The sequence below is a fragment of the Chrysochloris asiatica genome, unplaced genomic scaffold (genome assembly GCF_000296735.1).
Source record: "Chrysochloris asiatica unplaced genomic scaffold, ChrAsi1.0 scaffold00010, whole genome shotgun sequence".
In the NCBI taxonomy this organism is placed as follows: Eukaryota; Metazoa; Chordata; class Mammalia; order Afrosoricida; family Chrysochloridae; genus Chrysochloris; species Chrysochloris asiatica.
Window position 1 is genome coordinate 35,323,988 of NW_006408528.1, and position 20,763 is coordinate 35,344,750.

The 20,763-nt window shown below is 38.6% G+C and overlaps 1 protein-coding gene across 2 annotated transcripts in view; it reads right to left on the minus strand.

Annotated features, from left to right (window-relative positions):
- The window catches only part of RELN (reelin), a 646,525-nt gene that overhangs the window by 251,550 nt on the left and 374,212 nt on the right, over positions 1-20,763 (minus strand). For both annotated transcript variants that reach the window (XM_006834371.1, XM_006834372.1), the window contains exons 9-10: positions 6,187-6,283; positions 2,642-2,882 (exon numbers count right to left, since the gene is read on the minus strand). In XM_006834371.1, the coding sequence (XP_006834434.1) occupies positions 2,642-2,882; positions 6,187-6,283 (338 nt within the window). The remainder of the gene's footprint in view (positions 1-2,641; positions 2,883-6,186; positions 6,284-20,763) is intronic.

The following is a 20,763-nucleotide window of genomic DNA, read 5'->3' on the forward strand; positions in this document are numbered from 1 at the left end:
ATTCAAAAGAGAACCAACTTTGATTATTTGCCAAGTCCAGTGTGAATAATGCCAGCTCACAACAATCAAAGAAACCTCTTGTCTCTTTTCCTTATTTCAGGGCCAGCCCTGGAGGCTTCAGAGAATGCAGCTAGTGAGAAGGGATGAGGGAGAAAAGGAGCTGAACACTGTGGCCATTTCTGTGCAGCAGATCCAACTTGGGGCAGGGAGGAAGTGATGGGGACAGTTGAGCATCTGAATTATTACGTTGAACTGGTCATATGTGTTGCTGAACTGAGACTGCGTGGGAGAGTAAAGTGACTGGATGACTTTTTGTCTATCAGCAAAGTCTTCACAACTGCCCTAATTTCCATGCCAAGAGAGCAGAGATATGGAAAATGTCTGAATGGCTAGAGGAGAAAAATAATGAAGTTGTTTTCTAGAGCCAGCCCTAACTCCCCACCCACAACCAGTACAGCATGAAGGAGGTATTATAGTTTTGCAAAAACTTCATAGACAAATGACATTTTAACTGAGAATGATATGAGGAAATTATTAATCAGAATACAAAGAAAGTGGAAAACCACATCTAAAACTTACAAATGGGACTTGTGAGACTGGAGGATGATGGGGCAAGAGGTGAGGATGAACAGTTAGGGTAGATCTAGATTGGAAAGGGCCTTGAGCTACATGGTAGGAAATTTGGCTTAAATCCATTGGCCTACATAAAGGTCAAAGGTATTAGCATAGAGTTGCATGCTGGTTTGTATTAAATGATGGTGGAGTTTCTGTCAGTTGCATTGTTTTGTAGGATCTTTGGGTCCAACATCTTTGTCACAGTCAGTCTGCTACTGTTAGGCTGTTGATTTTTCTTTTTCTACAATCTCAAAGCCTCCACTTTAGTTTACCTCCATATGGATTACTGCAAACACCTCCTGATTCCATAGGGAAAATATTTTAATACTTACATGTACTTAGGAATCCTGTTATGGCGCTATAGCATAAATATTGTACTGCTAACTGTAAAGATTTATATCCTCGGAAACCCTATACAGGGTTGCTATGTGTTGGAACCAACTCCACAGCATACAGACACCACCACCACAACCAGCTAACCATAAGGTCTATGGTTAAAAACCACCAGACACTCCTTGGAAATACTATACAGGGTCACTATGCATTGGAACCAACACCATGGCATTTAACAACAACAAATATGTACTTATGTTCACTTTACACCAGCAGTCAGTACCTCAGATGGACCAGGAAGTAGGGTTGTGAAAACAAAAGCAGTTATCACAATGTGGAATAGAGGGACATGGCAGTGCTTGGGCTGAACTTGCTAAATTCTAATGCATAAAAATCAGTCATCCGGAGGAAGGAACATGCCGTCCACATGGAACAAAGCTGGAACAAGATCAAGAGTAGGAGAAAAACAAAAATCTTTAAACCTATAGTCAGAGAGTGATAAGAAAGAAAATGGGCCAATAATGTGGATTTGGGGGGAAAAAAGCATAGGACAAATAGTAAGCATCTGTATACATCTATATGTACTTCTTTTAAGAGCAATGTTAGGTGTTGGCTGAAAGCAAGAGTTCTGAAGTCAGATTCCTTGATTTGAATAATGGGCCAGCCACTTGTGAGAAGTGTGTTTTGGACAAGTTACTGAACCTCCCTATATTTCAGTTTCCACATCTGTAAAATGGGGCTGAGATAGAGTGTTCTTTACAACTTTATAAGGATCAATTTAAATGAGATACTATACATAAAGTACGTAGTCCTATACTTCAAGTATGGAGTCCTGGCGTGTTATTGTAATATAAGCACTGGACTACAAGGTTGTTTTGGATTGCAAGGTCTGTAGTTCAAACTTACCAGTCGCTCCTTTGAAATGCTATACAGGGTTGCTATAAGTCTGAACTAACTTGAGGGCACTTTACAACAAGAAATATGTAAAGTAAGGCTCCCATGTCCTTTCCCCTAGTTCTGACCAAGGTGATTTCCCATAGGACTATGGTTATAAGCCTCCTCTTTGGTTCCCCTGCTCATAATCTTTCTCCCTTTTCTTCCACACTCCAATGAAGTCAAAAGGTATTTCAAAAAATAAATTTGATTAGGTCTGACTCTTAATTAAAGTGCTTCAATGTCTCTGTGTCACATTCAGGATAAAAGCTCTACATACAGCATCTTGAAATACCTTGAAGACCTTACCACTGGCCTATCTCCAGACTCACAAGGTTAAATGCATATACAGCAGCTATGTATGTATGTTGTTTGTCAAAGACTCTGTTTTATGTTCTCACCTTCCAGGCTCTATGCTTGTGATCTGATTTCAGAAACACGATTCTTCTCATCTGACAAACTCTATATTACCTCTGGTCTCTTCGAATTCCTCTAGTCTCTTCTGCTCTATTTTAGTCTAGTCTAATCTCTACAAGAGTGGATTTAGTGCGGTGTATTTTACCTCCTTAGCATTCTAAAATATCAAAAACTTAAATAAATGAATGTTTTAGATTAATAATATTTTGTCCTTAAAAATAAAGGCAAATAAGAAATGATCAATTTCTTTAATAGTGGTTTTGGTCAAATAGTTCCCCTGTAATAATTTGGTTTATTTAGCTCTAGGGTTGAGAGGAGAAAAGGAAGAAAAGAGAGCTCAAACCTTAACTGTAGCTCCTGGGAAGAAAAGCCAGTTGCCTGTGTCCATTGGATCAAGGTTATCTTCTAACACAACTTGTCTGTGAGCTGAATTGATGACCAGGATGTTATCTAAGGCCCAGCAGGCTTCATACACCTCGCCTACACGCAGGCTTTCTTGCTTCCACTGAAACTGGACATTCTCGCCTTTGGCGTCTTCAGGAAGGTAGAGGATATGAATGATTGTGCTGATGTTGGAAGGGGCTCTGGAAAATACAGAGAGATGGGGAATTGGTGCTACAATAAAAAGTTCATCGATATTTACTTTTATTTCTTAAAGAAGTATTTTATTTTTAAATTAAATTTATAGTTTCATCACCTTAAAAATATTACAATTACCACTGACTAAATATCACTATCTCATAGCTCCTAAGTCTCTTATTATCTGCTGATTATTACACTTTTCATATTGGGCGATCAGAGTTTAAATGAGTAGGTTTACTGTTTTTAAAGATTTTGACTGTGAGCTGAGTGAAGGTGTACAGAGCAGATGATCAATTTTACATCCAACAAACCATATACTTTGTTTCATTTCAATGAGCTCACTCCCCTCCACATACCAGTACCATCAGTTAACTCACTTCCTTTCAGTGATTTTTGTTTCCATTCAACATTCTTTTCCAACCCTTCTGAATTTTGTCCTCAGGTAAACGCTTCCCTTTTAATCTTGAATGGTTGATCACTCCGTGGTGTGCACACTTTACTAGTGTTTGTTGTGGTGCTGCAGGATAAAAACTCAACCATAAAGTTCGTTTGAACCAAAGGTCGTAGGTTCAAACTCAGCAGCTGCTCCTTGGAAACCCTATACAGGGTCACTGTGAGTCAGAACTGATTCGAAGGTACTTCACAACAACAATATACCGTTTGGCTGGAAACTGAGCTATGAGGATGAATTCAGTTCCAGGCCTGAAGGATAACCAAGGGCCATGTTGTTGTTGTTGTTAAGTGCCTTCGAGTCGATTCCGACCCATAGCGACCCTGTACAGGGTTTCCGAGGGCCATAGAGTCAAGTTCTTCCAGTTTCTTTCTGAACAGTAAATCGGGTCTTTTTTGTTTTTGTTTTAATAATTTTTTGTTTTGTTCCACATTTTCTCCCACCAAGAAGTTTACTTTTCCTTAAGGCAGTTTACTATATATGTTAAATTAAAGGAATAAGTGAGGAAAAACTGGTACACATTGTTTAGCTTGCATAAATTATCAAGGTACTCTGGTAGCGTAGTGGTTACGACTCGGGCTGCGAACCTTAAGGTCAGCGGTTTGAAACTACCAGCTGCTCCGCGGGAGAAAGATGAAGCTTTCTACTCCCGTAAAGATTTACAACCTCGGAAACCCTGTACAGGGTCTCTATGGATCAGAACTGACTCGACGGCACTTAACAACAACAACAACAACAATATCCAATATAGTTTTCCTGTATGTAGTAAACAACCTAGTATAGTTTACTTTTTTTAATATTAAGAATAAATGAAGACATATTAATAAGAAATTTAAAACTAGGATATTAATTTTGATTCTTACTTGGAAATTATGTACCTGTTAAAAACCACTATATGCAATATATTTCATTAGCACTCTTTTAAGCACTAGACTGGTAACCACAAGGTTGGTGGATCAAGCCCAACAGCTGCTCCTTGGAAACTCTACACAGGATCACTATGAGTCAGAACTGACTCAACAGCACTTAACAACAACAACATAGTCATATACATTTTTATCTTTAGTGTTTATAGGAAAATGTGTGACTTGGCAACAGAATTAAATATCCTTATGCATAATTCTTTATAACTTCATGCAGATCAATCTTTAAAACCATTATATAATTTAACAGGATTTTTATGTTTCATCCATTAGAATTGAAACCATTTTGCTATACAATAAAATATTTTTATTAAACATATTATTCTACCAAAGTAGAAACCTACTAGAGGAAAAATGATTGCCTTACCCAAGGTTAGGAGTGGTTCTAAAATACAAACTAGTGATACCCCAGGCTTGCTGTAAATCAGTTCTGAAAGGACTACAGAAAAGTCATATTTTTTTGCTCACCAATGAAGCATATATATATCAGTATAATTGTCATTGTTGGTTATAGATGGTGCACTTTACCTTTAGGGGCAATCAATCCCCCTTTCTTTTAAAATATTTCATTATAACTGCTCTTTATAGCTTCAAAAAGAATTTAAAGTGATGAGGAGAAATATTTTGTTTTCTAGTAGTGATTAAGAATATTTTCAGCTTTATCAATAATAAAGAAATTTTACATTCATGATTATGATGACTTGGTGCATGGCTTACAATCAAGAGTCCCATTTAGAGATAAAAAAAAAGTTGAACCAGCTGAAGATGATCCTCGTATATTATTACTAAATGTTTAGCTTCAATATTTGTCCTATCAAAAGCACTTAGTCTTTTTTTGTTTGGGGCGAAGCAAGAAATATCTACTATAATTTACCTAAGCCATGTTAATAACATATTAAAAAGAGATCATGGAAATATGAGTAATGTTGATGTTTATACTGCCTTGCTTATAGTCATTTATAGCAATAATAATAATCCAATATGAATACATTTTCATGTAAGTATTATAAGTTAGAATAGTAAAATGTTCTCTGCAAAAATTGACATGGAATGTCAGAATTCAGCTTGCATCAAAAAACTCACCACTGTCAAGTCAATTCTGACTCTTAGAGACCTTACAGAAGACAGTAGAGCTGCCCCCCACCGGGTTTCCAAGGCTCTAAATCTTGAGAGAAGCAGATCACCACAGCTTTTTCCTGTGCAGTGAGCTGATGGGTTCAAACTGCTGACTTTATGATTAGTGGCTCAGTGCTTAACCACTACATCACCAGGGCTCTTTGCGCTTCTATCAGGTGCCTATAAATTATATTTTTCTTTGCCACAGAGATATATTAAATCCAGTGTGTTAAAATCCATGCATTAGAGTCACTTTGCTGTTATTAGTTAGACTAGAACAAGAAAGTGAAAAGTTTGTCTGAAATACTACTAGAAGCTTGGACAGACTGGGTTAGTAGTAAAGACCAATGATTTACAGTAAGACACTAATATCTATCCTACTCCTCTAAACAATCAGTTCTTTCAGTATGGAAATATGGTAAGGACATGACATTTCCTTAAACTAGAACAAAGTTACATGGTTATCTGGTATTTCCCCAGAACAACATGCCAGGCCACACTCTGGCCACTGAGAGAGATGGACGGTCATTTTATATTATGGAGGACGATGTTATTCAAGTAATGATCCCACATGAACTTTCACCCAAAACAAATAATTTGTTGTATTATTGACATAAGAGGTTTGAAATGGAAAAACACAGTGCTTTTTCAAACAGAGCAAGTAGTAATACGCATACATTTCTAGGTTAGCATATTTAACAAGCAACAGTACTTTAAAACCATAAAGAATAGAGTTGGTGGTAGAATGAAGGCAAACAGAAAAGTAGAAATCTACCTAAGTCAGAATTTATGAAAATACTTTAAGTTATAACAAACCTAATTTTCTCCAGCTGGGTCCAATCTGCAGTATTATTCTTTGTATATGACACAATGATGCTGGGGTCTGAATAACTGAAGCGACATGAACCGGAACCTGTAAATGATGATAATAATAAAGTGAAATGAAAAAACAATGAAATTAGTCATTATCCTTTCTGATAAATACCTTAGATATTTTTCTAAATATTTAAATATGTATCTAATAATTTCCCATTCTTTTCATTATTCGGAATCTTTTGTGATCCATTCTGATAAATATTTGATAAATAAGTGTAAGATCCAAAAATGGTCAATTGCAGGTGTCTTTAGAGATACAGGCACTGACAAACTAAGTGATTTATTAAAAAAGTACCTAATTCTCTGCTAAGAAATAATATCTAAATATTATAGAATGATTATAATACTACTATGGTTTGTGGAAATTAATATTAGTCATGATTACATTAAATTATACAAATGAATAAGAACACTAAGTATCATAAAGAAATTTCAAGTACCAAGTGAATGAGAATGATTATACATGTGCTTGATAATACTCGACCAGCCAACACTAAGGATTAAAAGATGTTATGTTCTTTTGTGAATATTTGGTGATGATGTCTCACTATTACTTTAAATATTGGAATTAAGAGCATCAAAGCAACTTTTAAAACTCTGACAAGAATTTGTTTTTACATCTTCAGTGAATTCATACAATGAAGCACAGTGTGACTGTAATTTCAAAAACAGCCATGAAACATGTGCAAGAACTTTATTGTAACAGACATTGCCGAGTTGTTTTTTTTTAATACATTAAAAACAAATGAAACAAATGGAAAAGAAATAGTGCAATTTATGTCTCGCTTCCACCCATCTGCTGGTAAAGGCTCTGTTTGAGCAAATGGCATCGGTGTACAGTTTAAACATTTGTAGTATTCAGGGGTTCCAAGCTTTAACCAGACTCATTTATTTTATTTCAGTGGTACTTAGTACAAAACCAGCTAGCTTTCAATTGCCGCAGCTGGCAATGTGCTAAAAGGCCAAACAGCAGTTTTGCTGGATTTATTCTCACAGCCAATACATAGGTAACAAGGCATGAAGAAAAAAGGGGTATTCAAAGGAAAGCTACCCAGCAACTGGGAGCTCAAAAAGAAACACACCTTATGCCTTTTAATCATTGCTAAATTCTACATTTCTTAAGCAGCTGCTTAAAACAAGTAGTAAACCATATGTCCTTAAAGGAAACAGGCAGGATTATGAAGGAGAAATGGACCCAAATAAGAGTGAGGTCTGGCAGAGAATCTGCAATTTCAAAAAAAGTTCAAATTAGCCTGCTGTTGTTATTGTTGTCAAATGTCCTCAAGTTGGTTCCAGCCCACAGTGACCTTGTACAGGGTGTTTGAGGAGTGGCTGGTGAGCTTGAACTACCGACCTTGAGGTTCAAACTGACTTTGCAATTTAATGCATTAACCCACAGTGCCACACCAGAATTCCTCAAATTAGCCAAGATAATTCAAATGCTACCTATATGCTTCCTTTATATTTTAATAGCAACTTGAAAGCAAACATATGAAATGCACCCTTGAACAAGGAAAGGATAGAATAAATAGCCAAAAATGTTCTCTACCTCATAAAATTTCCTATAAACTGTTTACAAACTCTACAGAGAAAAAGGTAAACTGACATACATCAAAAAAGAAAGGAGTCTATATACGATCTTGACAAATACACCATCCTTTTGGTCTACTTTCTAACATCTTCTCACTATTGTAAGATTAAATTTATTATGCACCCATCATATAAAAAGGCACTTGGCAAGCAATTCACTCTTCCTCAGTCCTGAGTCATTAACTTTTCTTATCTTCAAAACATTAATATTTTTTGATGGCACCCCAAGACTAGGGTCCTTAGGCACTTTGAAAAGCTAACCCCAATACTCAATTTTTAGTCAAACAATTGCTGTTCTTGTCAGTACTCGAGTAAGTTTAGACTCACGGTGATCCCATATAGGAGTTCGAAGGAGCAGCTGGTGAGTTTGAACTGCCAACCCTGTGGTTAGTAGTCCAGTGCTCATTCTACAGCACCACACCTGAATTCCTACAATAGACTGGTCTATAAGGAGAATGATACCACTAGTGAGGTACGCATATCTTAGAATAATCAACCATTTGAGAACAAAGCAGTATTAAAGTCAAAATTTAAAAAGGTTAGGAAAAGAGGAGGAATAAAAACAAGACTTAGGGACTAAGTGGAATAAATGATGTTATGTGCTACACTGCAAAGTCGGTTTGAACCGCAATGTAGAAGGTTCAAGCTCACCAGCCACTCCTTGGAAACCCTATACACAGGGTCGCTATGGGTCAGAACTGACTCAAAGGCACTTAATAACAACAAATCTTTTGAATCATTTCCCACCAACCAGGACTCTACATTGGTCTTCCTAATCTGCAACCTTGCCCACTTTCAGAAAGCTGCAGTGTTACCAACTGCTATCTAAAAGTGAATTGAATCATGTTACCTTCCTGTTTATAATCTTACAAAAATTCCTCATTCTACCCAGGATAAAGCAAAACTTTCACCCAAGTGGTACAAAGGTGCACAGCTTCTAGGACAAAATGTGAACACTGGGAAACAGAACTGGCCCTGGGTATCTTAAAGGGTTCTCAAGAAGGAAGATGACCAAAAAGGCATAGAGATTTCCAACAGAGGGGTGGACAACCGGAAGACCGAGACTGGAGTGTGACATGTAAGTGGTCAACCAGTGGAGAGGTACTACCCATGAAACTATGCCCAAGAAACTATAGGGAGGTCCCCAGCTAGAAGAAGCATGTTCATCTGCTCTCCCCAAGAACCAGGAGACTTTGGGCATCTGCCTCCCCCAGAGGCCACTCACAACTACCATTCAAAATGGCACCAGTCCAATGAATGAAAAGATTCAAACCTAAAATCACATGTAGCTGTATAGTGTATTGTTGTTAGCTGTCCGATTCTAAGTGATCATTGGTAAATTTCAGCTCACTGTTGTGGCTATTGTACCTATCAGTTGTGCCACATACACTGGGTGAAAGTTTTCTTCATGTAGTCCTTTCCAAAACACCCCCGCACTGTAACATAGACGTTGGCCAGCAGAATACGGCTATTGCTTGACTTTTTCTAGGGGGAGGGGAACAAATAATTAATCAGTGTTCACTCCTTTTTCAGTGCCAAGTCACAATGCCACGCCAACTTCCTGCACCCAGGCACTATGGTGCAGAGCTACCACATCCTCAAAACACCTTTTATGCTGTGAGGAAACAGTAAAGAGCGCGTGCCACCTATGAACAGGCATTTCTTTCTCTCCTTTCTAAAGATGTGTACTTGTCAAAGCTTACAAATTTAAGCTAGAATGGGAAGACAACCCCAAATGTCAAATGCAAAATATGCTCTCATTTGAACATCTGTTTTTCCTCCTTTAGATCATTCTAATGGAATCCTGCACTTTAAGTAGCAATTTTTCAGGGATGTAAAACAGAACTACTGACAGGGAAGGAAATTTAGAATCGTGGTTATCTGAAAGTCATTAATGAGCTTAATACTCGTCCAAAAATCCAAGTATTTTGTTTCCTAAAAGCAAACGAGGAGTCCTGGTGTGGCACCATAGGATAAGTACTGGACCTCAAGGTCGGGTTGAACCACAAGGTCGGTGGTTCAAACCTGCCAACTGCTCCTTGGAAACCCTATACAGGGTCACTATGAGTTGTAATCGGCGCTTAAGAACAACAACAAAAAATGTGAGGGAGCATTGTGGCTCTGTAGGATAAGCACTGGACTACAAACTACAAGGTTGGCAGTTTGAGCCCAACAGCCACTCTGGAAACCCTATACCAGGTTGTTAAGAGTTGGAACAGCGTTGACGACACTTAACAACAATATAAATACAAGCCATCTCTACTCTACTGCTAAAGCAGATATCTACATATGCCCTGAAACGATCCTGCAACTAAACAGCACTTCACTGATAATACCCTGTCTAAGTAGCGTAGAGGTTACAAAAATCGTGCTGTGAACCGCAGGTCAGCAGTTTGAAACTACCAGCTGCTCCAGGGGAAAAAGATTAGGCATTCTGCTCCCATAAAGATTTACAGCCTCGGAAACCCTGTTCAGGGTTGTTATGGGTCAGAACTGACTTGACAGCACTTAACAACAACAACGTGGAGGCTTGGTGTGGCAAGGTCAGCAATTCAAACTCATCAGCTGCTCCTCAGAAACTAAGCTGTAATCTGCAAAGATTGTTGTTGCTGTTGGTGTTAAGTGCTGTTGAGTTGGTTCTGACTCATAGCAACCCTGTATAGGTTGAGGAATGGTTGGTGGGTTTGAACTACTGACCTCACAGTTCAAACCAACCTTGCTGTCTAGAACATTAACCTGCAGCACCATACCAGGACAGCTTAGGAAACCCTAAGGGGCAATGCTATGCTCTCCTAAAGGGTCTCTATGAGTCAGAAGGGATGCAAAGGCACACAACAAGGAGCTAGAGGGAATGAGTGCTTCTGCACCAATCAAAGGTGAGCCTCCTTATGTGGTCTGAATCCCATGTGCTCTCACAGTTTCTGGAACATTCTTCCTTAAAATTTTCCCTTTCTCCTGCATCATCACCCCCTCAACCCCACTTCCTGGATCATTCCTATGATCATACAAACATGACTAAGCATCTTTCATCTTAAAAAAAAAAAAAGCTTTCTTGACATCACACTCCTCCTTCCATTTTATCAGTGCTCTTCTTTGCAGCAAAACTTGTCGAAAGAGTTGTCTTTTCATTGCCTCCCTGCCCTCTCCTCCTATCTCTTCTTCCCGCTCCATATAGCATCTGCTTCACAGAAGTGGTTCCTGGCAAGGTCACCAGGAAGCTTTATGTTATCAGATCAATGGAAGACTTTTCCAAAATCAGCGCACTTGACTTCTCAGCAGGATTTGTTGCGTCACTGCCCCCCTCTTTCTTGGATGCTTTTTTTCTCCTGGCTTCCACCACCTTCCCAATTTTTCTCTCACTTCATTGAACGTTAGGTGACCTACAAACGTTTTAATGCCTTTCTCTTCTCTATATTGTCTCTTTTGGTGATCCTGGTGACTTCAGGGCTTTAAATAACATCCATAGCAGATAACATCCAAGATCATGTTTCCTATGAGCAGCCTGGGACCACTGAATAGGAAGGACCCACCCAGACAGCCGAAGCCCTGATTTGGACATAGTCTCCAAAGCTGTGAAACAATAAATTCTTGTTCTGTAAAGCCACACACTTGTGGTGTTTTGTTGTTGTTAAGGTAGCATTCGGTAACTAGGATAAGACAGAATGAAAATACCAGAGAGAAAGTATATGCGTAGCTATGGTATGATATATACCATCATTTTCAGTCTTTCTATCAGCCAGATAAAGAAAGGTGCGGAATAATGACAGCCAGATTTTTACTTATTAGTCAGGTCTATTGGAGTGGCCCAGCATAATTGAAAATGAGCAATTTGCAAAGTCATACAGAATGGTCATAGCTAAACAGAAAATTGCTCTTCGGCCTCATGCCCTGAGGAATTATTTTCTATGGCATTAAAAAGAGTTCCTCAAATGTAATATCTTCTTGATAATAGGATATTATCTTGTCTCTTTAAGTTGATTTATTATGTTTCTATTTGAATGTTTAAGCACATTAACACACTGCCCTAAGGGGCAAAAACACACTTTTATGTTCAGGAAGAAACCTAATAACATTATAATCTTATAGAAAAATCTTCATCTAAAAATTGCAATATGATGAATTAATAAAATCTTTGATGACTAGGTGTATCTTAGAATGTATCAAACAACCTTAAACAGATCTTATGTACTTTTTCTCACAAGGAAGAACACTATATGATAATGAGCTCGATGCTTGTTAGCATTACTGGTAAATCTGCATACGTTCATTCTTCACTTTAGAGTGAAATTCCCTCTGATATCAAGTTTTACAGGGAGGCATTCCAGTGGGATGGATAGTAAAGGTCGGTTGCCAGAGTTGGAACCCAGGCTATGATACTTATTAGCTATGTGACCTTGAGAGTCATTACCTTTCTTGTCTGTACCTCAGTTTCTTCATTTGTAAAATGTAGATAACAACAGTAACCACTTCATAGGACTGTTAGGAAAATTAAGGAGCTAATATGCAAGAAGTACATAGGACACAGTTCTTGAGCCATACTACTTAATATATTTTAGCCATGATTCAGTAATTTTTATTTCATCAATTCATTTATCCTAGAAAAATGAGCAAATGCCTGATGGTATTTGTTGATGGGCTGAATATGAATTTGAATTACTAAGAGTTTACAGCATTTTTTTCTCCCTATAGCTTCTCTGACTTTGAGCCATTTTTCTACTCTTTTCTGGAACTGGTAGATGTTCATAAATAAATAAAAACTGGTCTAAATGATGAACTGACTTGTTTACTAGTATCACGGATAAACACATTAGTGGAAGAATTGTTTTTGTTTTGCAAAGTAGAGGAGTCTGTTTGGTTTTTTAAAGAAAAAAAGAGGCTATCCTGAGAGTAAGATAGTAAGAAAATTCAACAACAAAAAAGACAAATTTCACAGGACTCCTAGTGTGGTACTGTAGGCTCAGCACTGGACTGCTAACCACAAGGTTGGTGATTCAAACTCACCAGCCACTCCTTGGAAACCCTAGTAGAGTCCCTATGAATCAGAATTGACTAGATAGCACTTAACAACAAATATGATTGCTATTTTAAACAAAACCAAACCAAACAAAAAACTCCACTGCCATCAAGCCCATTCTGATTCTTACAGGACAAACTATTACCTCTCTCTAAGGTTTCCAAGGCTGTAAATTTTTACCAAGCAGACTGGGGTGGATGGTGGGTTCAAACTACCTACTTTTCAGTTAGCAGCCCAGTGCTTAACCCATTGTACCACAAGGACGCTTGTATAATTGCTATACAAATCACAGCTATTGTCATCGAGTTGGTTCCAACTCACACTGACCCTACAGGACAACGTAGAACCACTCCTTAGGGTTCCTGAGACTGAAAATCTTTTTAGGAGAAGACTGCCTTGTCTTTTTTCCCCACAGAATCTCTGATGGGGTTGAACCTCTGGTTAGCAGTCCAGTACTTATCTTTAGCACTCCCAGAGCACTTCATAATTGCAATGTTGTTGTTGGTAAGTGCTCTCAAGTCAGTTCTGAATCATAGCGACCCTGTATAGGGTTTCCAAGAAGCAGCTGGACTGCTAACCACAAGCTTGAATTTGAACTGCCAACCTTGCAGTTCAAGCTGACCTTGAGATCCAGTGCTTATCCTACAGCACCACAGTACTCCCATAATCGCTATGTTGTTGTTGCTGTTTAGGTGCTGTTGAGTCAGGTCTGACTCACAGTGACCCTGTATAGTGTTTCTGAGGAGTACCTGGTGAGTTTGAACTGACAACCTTGCAATAAAAACCAATCTTGTCATCCAGTGCTTATCTTATGGTGTCACACTGTTGTTGTTGTTAAGCACCGTTGAGTTGGTTCTGGCCCACAGAAACCCTGTACAGGGCTTCCGGGGAGCAGCTGGTGAGCCTGAACTGCCCGCCTTGCGGTTCAAACCAACTTTGCAGTCCAGCACATTAACCCATAGCACGACACCGGGACTCACACAGGAATCCTTTAATTGCTACAGTGGAGTTGAAATTTTGATTTTGTACTTCCTAGCATCAAAAGAAAATAGAAAACTTGAAAAATTAGAATTTTCATAGCTCTCATGAGGAGAAAAGAATCCCAGTTACTCAAGGGGGGAAAGAATTAATGCCACAAACAGATGGGTATTAATATGTACATTTTCATTTTGGAAACTGAGGCTAAGAAATTTATTCACGGCCACATCTGCCAGCTACTAAGACTGAGAACTGGACAAATCAGATGTATGCTTTTGAGTCCTGGTGTGGTGTTGCAAGATAAACACTGGACTGCTAACCACAAGGTTGACAGTTCAAATCCACTAGTCATTCCTCAGAACTGCTATGCAGGGCCGCTATAAGTCAGAACTCACTTGACAGCACGTAACAACAACAACAATGCTTTGGATAACTTGACTACACAAATTCTATACAAAACATATTTTCTCTTACTTTTGAACTTACAATTACAGTTTTATTGTCAGAAGAAAAGGGATAGTGAGGGGAATAAGAGGGTTTCCAAAGTGAAGCTTTTGTAAAAGGGATGCCATAAAAGGGATGTACTACCATCTCTCATGCATGGGTGTTGTCCACCAACCAGGAAGCCCACAGAGCTCCCATGTCCAGAGCTTTTATGAGTTGGGATGCAAACCACATGGTCAGCAGTTCGAGTCTACCAGCTGCTCTGTGAGTGAAAGATGACGCTTTTTTATTCCGTAAAAATTCACAGCCTTGGAAACCCTATATGAGTTGGGACTGACTCTATGGCACATCCCCACCGGCAGCAAGTTAGGTAAGGCAAACTCCAGGCCTTCTCCTGAGGTTGACTGACAGCATGAGATGGCCTCTCTCTGCCCCGAAGAGGCCCTCTATCTTGAGGTCTGTCGGTATCATGTGGTGATCATGAGGTATTAAATGGTGGGCCATTTAGCTTTTATTTGCCTCCCACATCTCTTTTTCTTTTCCAAGCAGGGCTACATTTCAATGTAGTCTTGAATGTATTTTTCTCTGGATCATTTTCCTGCATATTTATTAAATCAGTATCTTTCCTTTTGCTTTCTACACCAATTCCTCAGATTATCACTTATCCAAATCAATAGCACAATTTCCTAACTGGGTTCTCCAGGAAAACAAAGGATTAATATTATTCTTAAGAATGCACTAACCATTTACTTTAAAAATCTATAGAAAGACCATTTAGAGAAACTCCAAAAATATAGTATTTTAATATTTTTTCAACTTGGAGAATTTTAATTATGCAGACAATTACCCTGATACAATACTGCAATAAGGATGAGGTTTAAGATATCACTGTAAAACTACATCTGTATTCTAACAAATTCTGAAACGGATTATAAATTTCTTTTGGAGTAACCATTCTGGAAGAAAGAAATAATAACTACAAGTATAATAACATACTGTTGTTGTTGTTAAGTACCACTGAGTCGGTATCAACGCATAGTGACCCAATATAGGGTTTCAAGCATAACAGTTGTGTTGTTGTTGTTGTTAAGTACCACTGAGTCGGTATCAACGCATAGTGACCCAATATAGGGTTTCAAGCATAACAGTTGTGTTGTTGTTGTTGTTAAGTACCACTGAGTCGGTACCGACTCCTAGCGACCTTATGCACAGCAGAACAAAACACTGCTCAATCCTGGGCCAACCTCACTACTGTTGCCACGTTTGAGTCCATCGATGCTGCCACTTGGCCAATCCATCTTGCTGGGCGTCTTCCTCTTTTTCTCTGACCCTCCACCTTACCAAACATGATATCCTTCTCCAGTGACTGGTCCCTCCTGACAATATGTCCAAAGTATGAGAGACGAAGTTTGGTCATCTTGGCCTCCAAGGAGCACTCTAGCTGTAAGTCTTCCAAAACAGATCTGTTTGTTCTTTTGGCAGCCCATGGCACTTTCAATATTCTCCTCCAACACCATAACTCAAAAGTATCAATTCTTCTACCATCTTCCTTATTCACTGCCCAGCTTTCGCATGCATATGAGGTTACTGATAATACTATGGCTTAGGTCAGGTGCACCTTAGTCCTCAAGCTGACATCTTTGCTCTTCAACGCTTTAAAAAGGTCTTGTGCAGCAGATTTGCCTTAATGCAATACGACGTTTGATTTCTCGACTGCTGCTTCCATGAGTGTTGATAGTTGATACCAGAAGAATGAAGTCCTTGACAACTTCAATCTTTTCTCCGTTGATAAGAATACTCTTTATAGTTGTTGTTAAGTGCCGTTGAGTCGGTCCTGCCTCATAGCAACCCTATACAGGGTTTCTGAGGCTGTAAATCTTTATGGGAGCAGAAAGCCTCATCTTTCTCCTGTGAAGCAGCTGGTAGTTTTGAACTGCTAACCTTAAGGTTTGCAGCCCGATTCGTAACCACTACGCTACCAGAGCTCCTTGCTCTTTATAAGTAGCAGTTGTTTAAATTTTCTAAAAAGTTACAAATTTTGATTCAGTCCTTTTACTGTTAGAGAGATGCATAAATATAATTTCAAAGACGACTTCATTGTAACATTGGGCTGGTCTATTAAGCATTTTGTTATTGTTGTTGTTAGAGCAGGAGAGGAATGAGAGTGACTGCTAGTGGTCTGGGGCTTATTTTGTTGTTGTATTGTTGCTGTTAGGTGCTGTCAAGTTGGTTCCACCTCACAGTGACCCAACCTACATCAGAACGAAACACTGCCTAGTCCTGTGCCATCCTCACAGTTCTCATGCCTGAGCCCATTGTTGATGTCAGAGTGCAAATGCAACTCTTTGACAGTCTTCCTCTTCTTTCACTGACCTTCCACTTTACCAAGCATAATGTCCTTCTCCAGGGACTGGCCCTTCCTGATAACGAGTCTGAAGCATACGAGACAAAGTCTAGCCATCCTGGTTTCTAAGGAACATTCAGGCTGTAATTCTTCCAAAACAGATTTGTTTGTTCTTCTGGCAATCTATTTTACTTTTAATATTCTTCTCCAACATCATAACTCAAAAGTGCCAGTTCTTCTATAGTCTTTATTCATTATCCAATTTCCCATACATATGAAGATACTGAAAATTAGAGATTTGCCTAATGCAATACATCGTTTGATTTTTTGACTGCTGCTTCCATGAGTGTTGATAGTGGACCCAAGTGAACAGAAGTATTTGACAACTTTGATTTTTTTCTCCATTTATCATAATGTGATTTATTGGTCGAGTGGTGAGGATTTTACTTTCATTACATTGAAGTACAACCCATACTGAAGGCTGTGTTCTTTGATCTTCACCAGTAAGTATTTTAAGTCCTCTTCGATTTCAGCAAGCAAGATTGTATTATCTTCATATCAAAGGTGGTTAATGAGTCTTCCTCCAATCTGGATGCCATATTCCTATTCACATAATCTAGTTTCTTGGATAATTTGTTTAGCATACAGACTGAATAAGTATGGTGAAATAATACAAACCAGGAACACACGTTTCCTGATTTTAAACCATTCAGTGTCCCCTTGTTCTATTAGAACAACTGCTTCTAGGTATAAGTACATGCTCCTCATGAGCACAATTAAGTGTTCCAGAATATTTATTCTCCGTAATGTTGTCCATAGCTTGTCATGATCCACACAATCAAAAGCCTTTGTGCAGTCAATAAAGCATAGGTAGACATCTTTCTGTTATTCTTTGCTTTTAGCCAAGCTCCATCTGACATCAGCAATGATATCCCTTAGTGCCACGTCCTCATCTGAATCCAGCTTGAATTTCTGGCAGTTCCCTGACAATGTACTACTGCAGCCATTTTCAATTACCTTTAGCAAAATTTTACTTGCATACAATATTAATGATATTGCTAGATGATTTCTGCATTCCTTTGGGTCACCTCTCCTTGGAATGGGTACAAATATGGATATATTCCCAGCAGTTGGCTAGGTAATTGTCTTCCAAATTTCCTGGCATAGATGAATGAGTGCCTCCAGTGCTGTAACAGTTTGTTGAAATATTTCAATTTATATTCCATCAATTTTTGGATCCTTGTCTTTGCCAATGCCTCCAGTGAAGTCTGTACTTCTTCCTTCAGTACCATTGGCTCTTGATCATATGCTAGCTTTTGAAATGCCTGAACATCAACCATTAGACTTGATTTGATTTCTACATTATTTAATATTTTGCTCAATGAATCTTTCAATACTGCAAGTCTCAAGGCTTGAATTTTTTACTTAGTTCCCTTTGCTTGAGAAATGCTGAGTGTTTTCTTGCCTTTTGGTTTTCTAACTCCAAGTCTTTGCACATTTCTTTATAATACTTGACTTTGTCTTCTCAAGCTACCCTTTGACATCTCTGTTCAGCTCCTTTACCTCCTCATTTTTTCCATTTGCTTTTGCACCTGGAAAGCAAATTTCAGTGCCCCTCTGATATCTCTTTTGGTCTTTTCCTTCTTTCTTCTCTTCTTAATGACCATTTGTTTTCTTATTGTATGATGTTCTTGATGTTAGCCCACAAATCTAATTGTCAGTAATCAGTGTCTAATGCATCAAATCTGTTCTCTGAATCATTTAAATTTAGATGATCTCTAAATTCAGGTGGGATATATTCAGAGTCATATTTTGTCTCCCCTAGACTTATTTTAATTTTATTCAGCTTCAGCCTGAACTTGCATATGAGCAATTGATGGCTCCACAGTCTGCCCCTAGCCTTGTTTTGGCTGGTGATATGGAGCTTTTCCACCATCTCTTTCCACAAATGTAGTCCAGTTGATTTCTGTGTGTTCCATTGATGCTGTCCATGTATATAGTGCTCTTTCATGTTGTATCTGCAATGAAGAACTCATTGGGCTTGCAAAATTTATAATGTGATCTCCAGCATTGTTTCTATCAAGGAGGCTGTAGTTTTCAACAAATGATCCTTCTTCTTTCTTTCCAACCTTTGCATTCCCATCACCAGTAATTATCAATACATCATGATTGCATACTTGATCAATTTTATACTGAAGAAGTTAGTAGAAGTCTTCACTTTCATCATCCATGGCTGTAGTGATTGGTTTGTAAATCTGAATAATACCAGCCATCATCCTATCACAGACTTCATTATAATTCAAGATAGATCTTTTTGATAATGAATGCAAACCCATTCCTCTTCAATTTGTCATTCCTAGCATAGTAAAACATGTGATTTTCAAAATGCCCAATACCAGTCCATTTCAGCTCACTTCCGAGGCTATCGATCTTTATGCATTCCATTTTATTTTTGACAACTTCCAATTTTCCTATATTCATACTTCATATAGCACATGTTCCAGTTCTTAATAAATATTTTCAGTTGTTTCTCCTCATTTTGATTTGTGCCCCATCATCAAATGAGGGTACCAAAAGCTTTACTCCATTTACATCATCAGAGTCAGCTCTATTTTGATAAGACAGTACTTTCCCAGTCATATTTTGAGTGCCTTCACTCTGAGGGGCTTATCTTATGGTACTATATCTAACAATATTCTGGTGCTGTTTATAATATTGCAATATTCAATATTCTGGTGCTATCTGACCATGTTCCACTGCTATTCATAAGATTTTCAGTGGCTAAACAGTCAGAGGACTCCTTTGTGGCACTATAGGATGAGCACTGGATTGTGGACCACAAGGTCAGTGGCTCAAACTAACGAAGTGCTCCTCGGTAACCCTATACAGGGTCACTATGAATCAGAAATGACTCTAGGGCACATAACAAACATTCAGAAGTAGTCTGCCTTGCCTTCCTCCTAGTCTGTCTTAGTCTGGAAGGTTAACCTGTCCACCCTGGGTGACCCTGCAGGTATTTAAAATGTTGGTGGTATAGTTTATAGCATTACAGTAACATGCAAGCTACCACAGTACAAGAGAGTGACAGATAAGTGGTGTCTATAATTCATCTGAGTTAGGTATGTTTCAGGATTTACGCTACTTAACTAACAGATTTCAGAAAGGCAGTAAGGTATATACAGTATACTTTGCAATGTCCCCAGGAAGGTCTGGGGCAAAACCGTATAATCAAATGTATTTAGTATTTCTGCAGTGACATAAAGATTCACATAAATAGTATAAATAAAGGTTATGTTGTTGTTGTTAAGTGCCATGGAGTCGGTTCCGACCCATAGTGACCCTGTACAGGGTTTCTGAGGCTGTAAATCTTTACAGGAGCAGAAAGCCTCATCTTTCTCCTGCAGAACAACTGGTAGTTTTGAACTGCTGACCTTAAGGTTCACAGCCCAATTCGTAACCACTACGCTACCAGAGCTCCTTAAATAAAGGTTATAAATAGCCTTAAATCATTCTAAGTCAAGGCTTTCTGATAAATGATTCAGCTCATGTAAGGCATTACCATCACATAACTTTAAAAAAAAAAAAAAAAACAGATGGGAATTTGGAAACATAGATTAGGGACTGTGAGCCTATATTTCCAACGGACACATCTATTTCTCTTCATTTTTATTTCTCTATTCTTTTAAAGTAGAAGAATTAATCACTTGGTTTTCAGTCTCCCAAAACCTGGGTAGTTTTATTTTTATTTGGTTATGTCCTTCTCCATCAAGCCTAGGACTTTTCAGAGTAATTCAGAGCAGAAACAATAGAAGTAGCTACTGTCCTCTTGGGGTTTGGAAGTGGTTGCCCTGAGCAGCCTTCTTCCCCAAAGGTGTGCCTCAAAATCAAGCCACTTTTTCAAATGTAGCTCGGAGCCACAGAGGAGAAGAGAACTGATCTCACAGAATTTATAGACGGGAAAGCACTGCCAGAAATCATGCCTCTAGATACCACAGCAGGGTCCATAAATACTGAAGGCTGGAGGAGGGCTGAGGGTTCTGACAACACAAGTGCAGCTGCTGCCATTACTCACCTCTCAGACCCAGAGACAAGCAAGACTCCAAGAGTAGCATGCAATCAACTAAGAAGAGAAGGACTAAGAACTGGT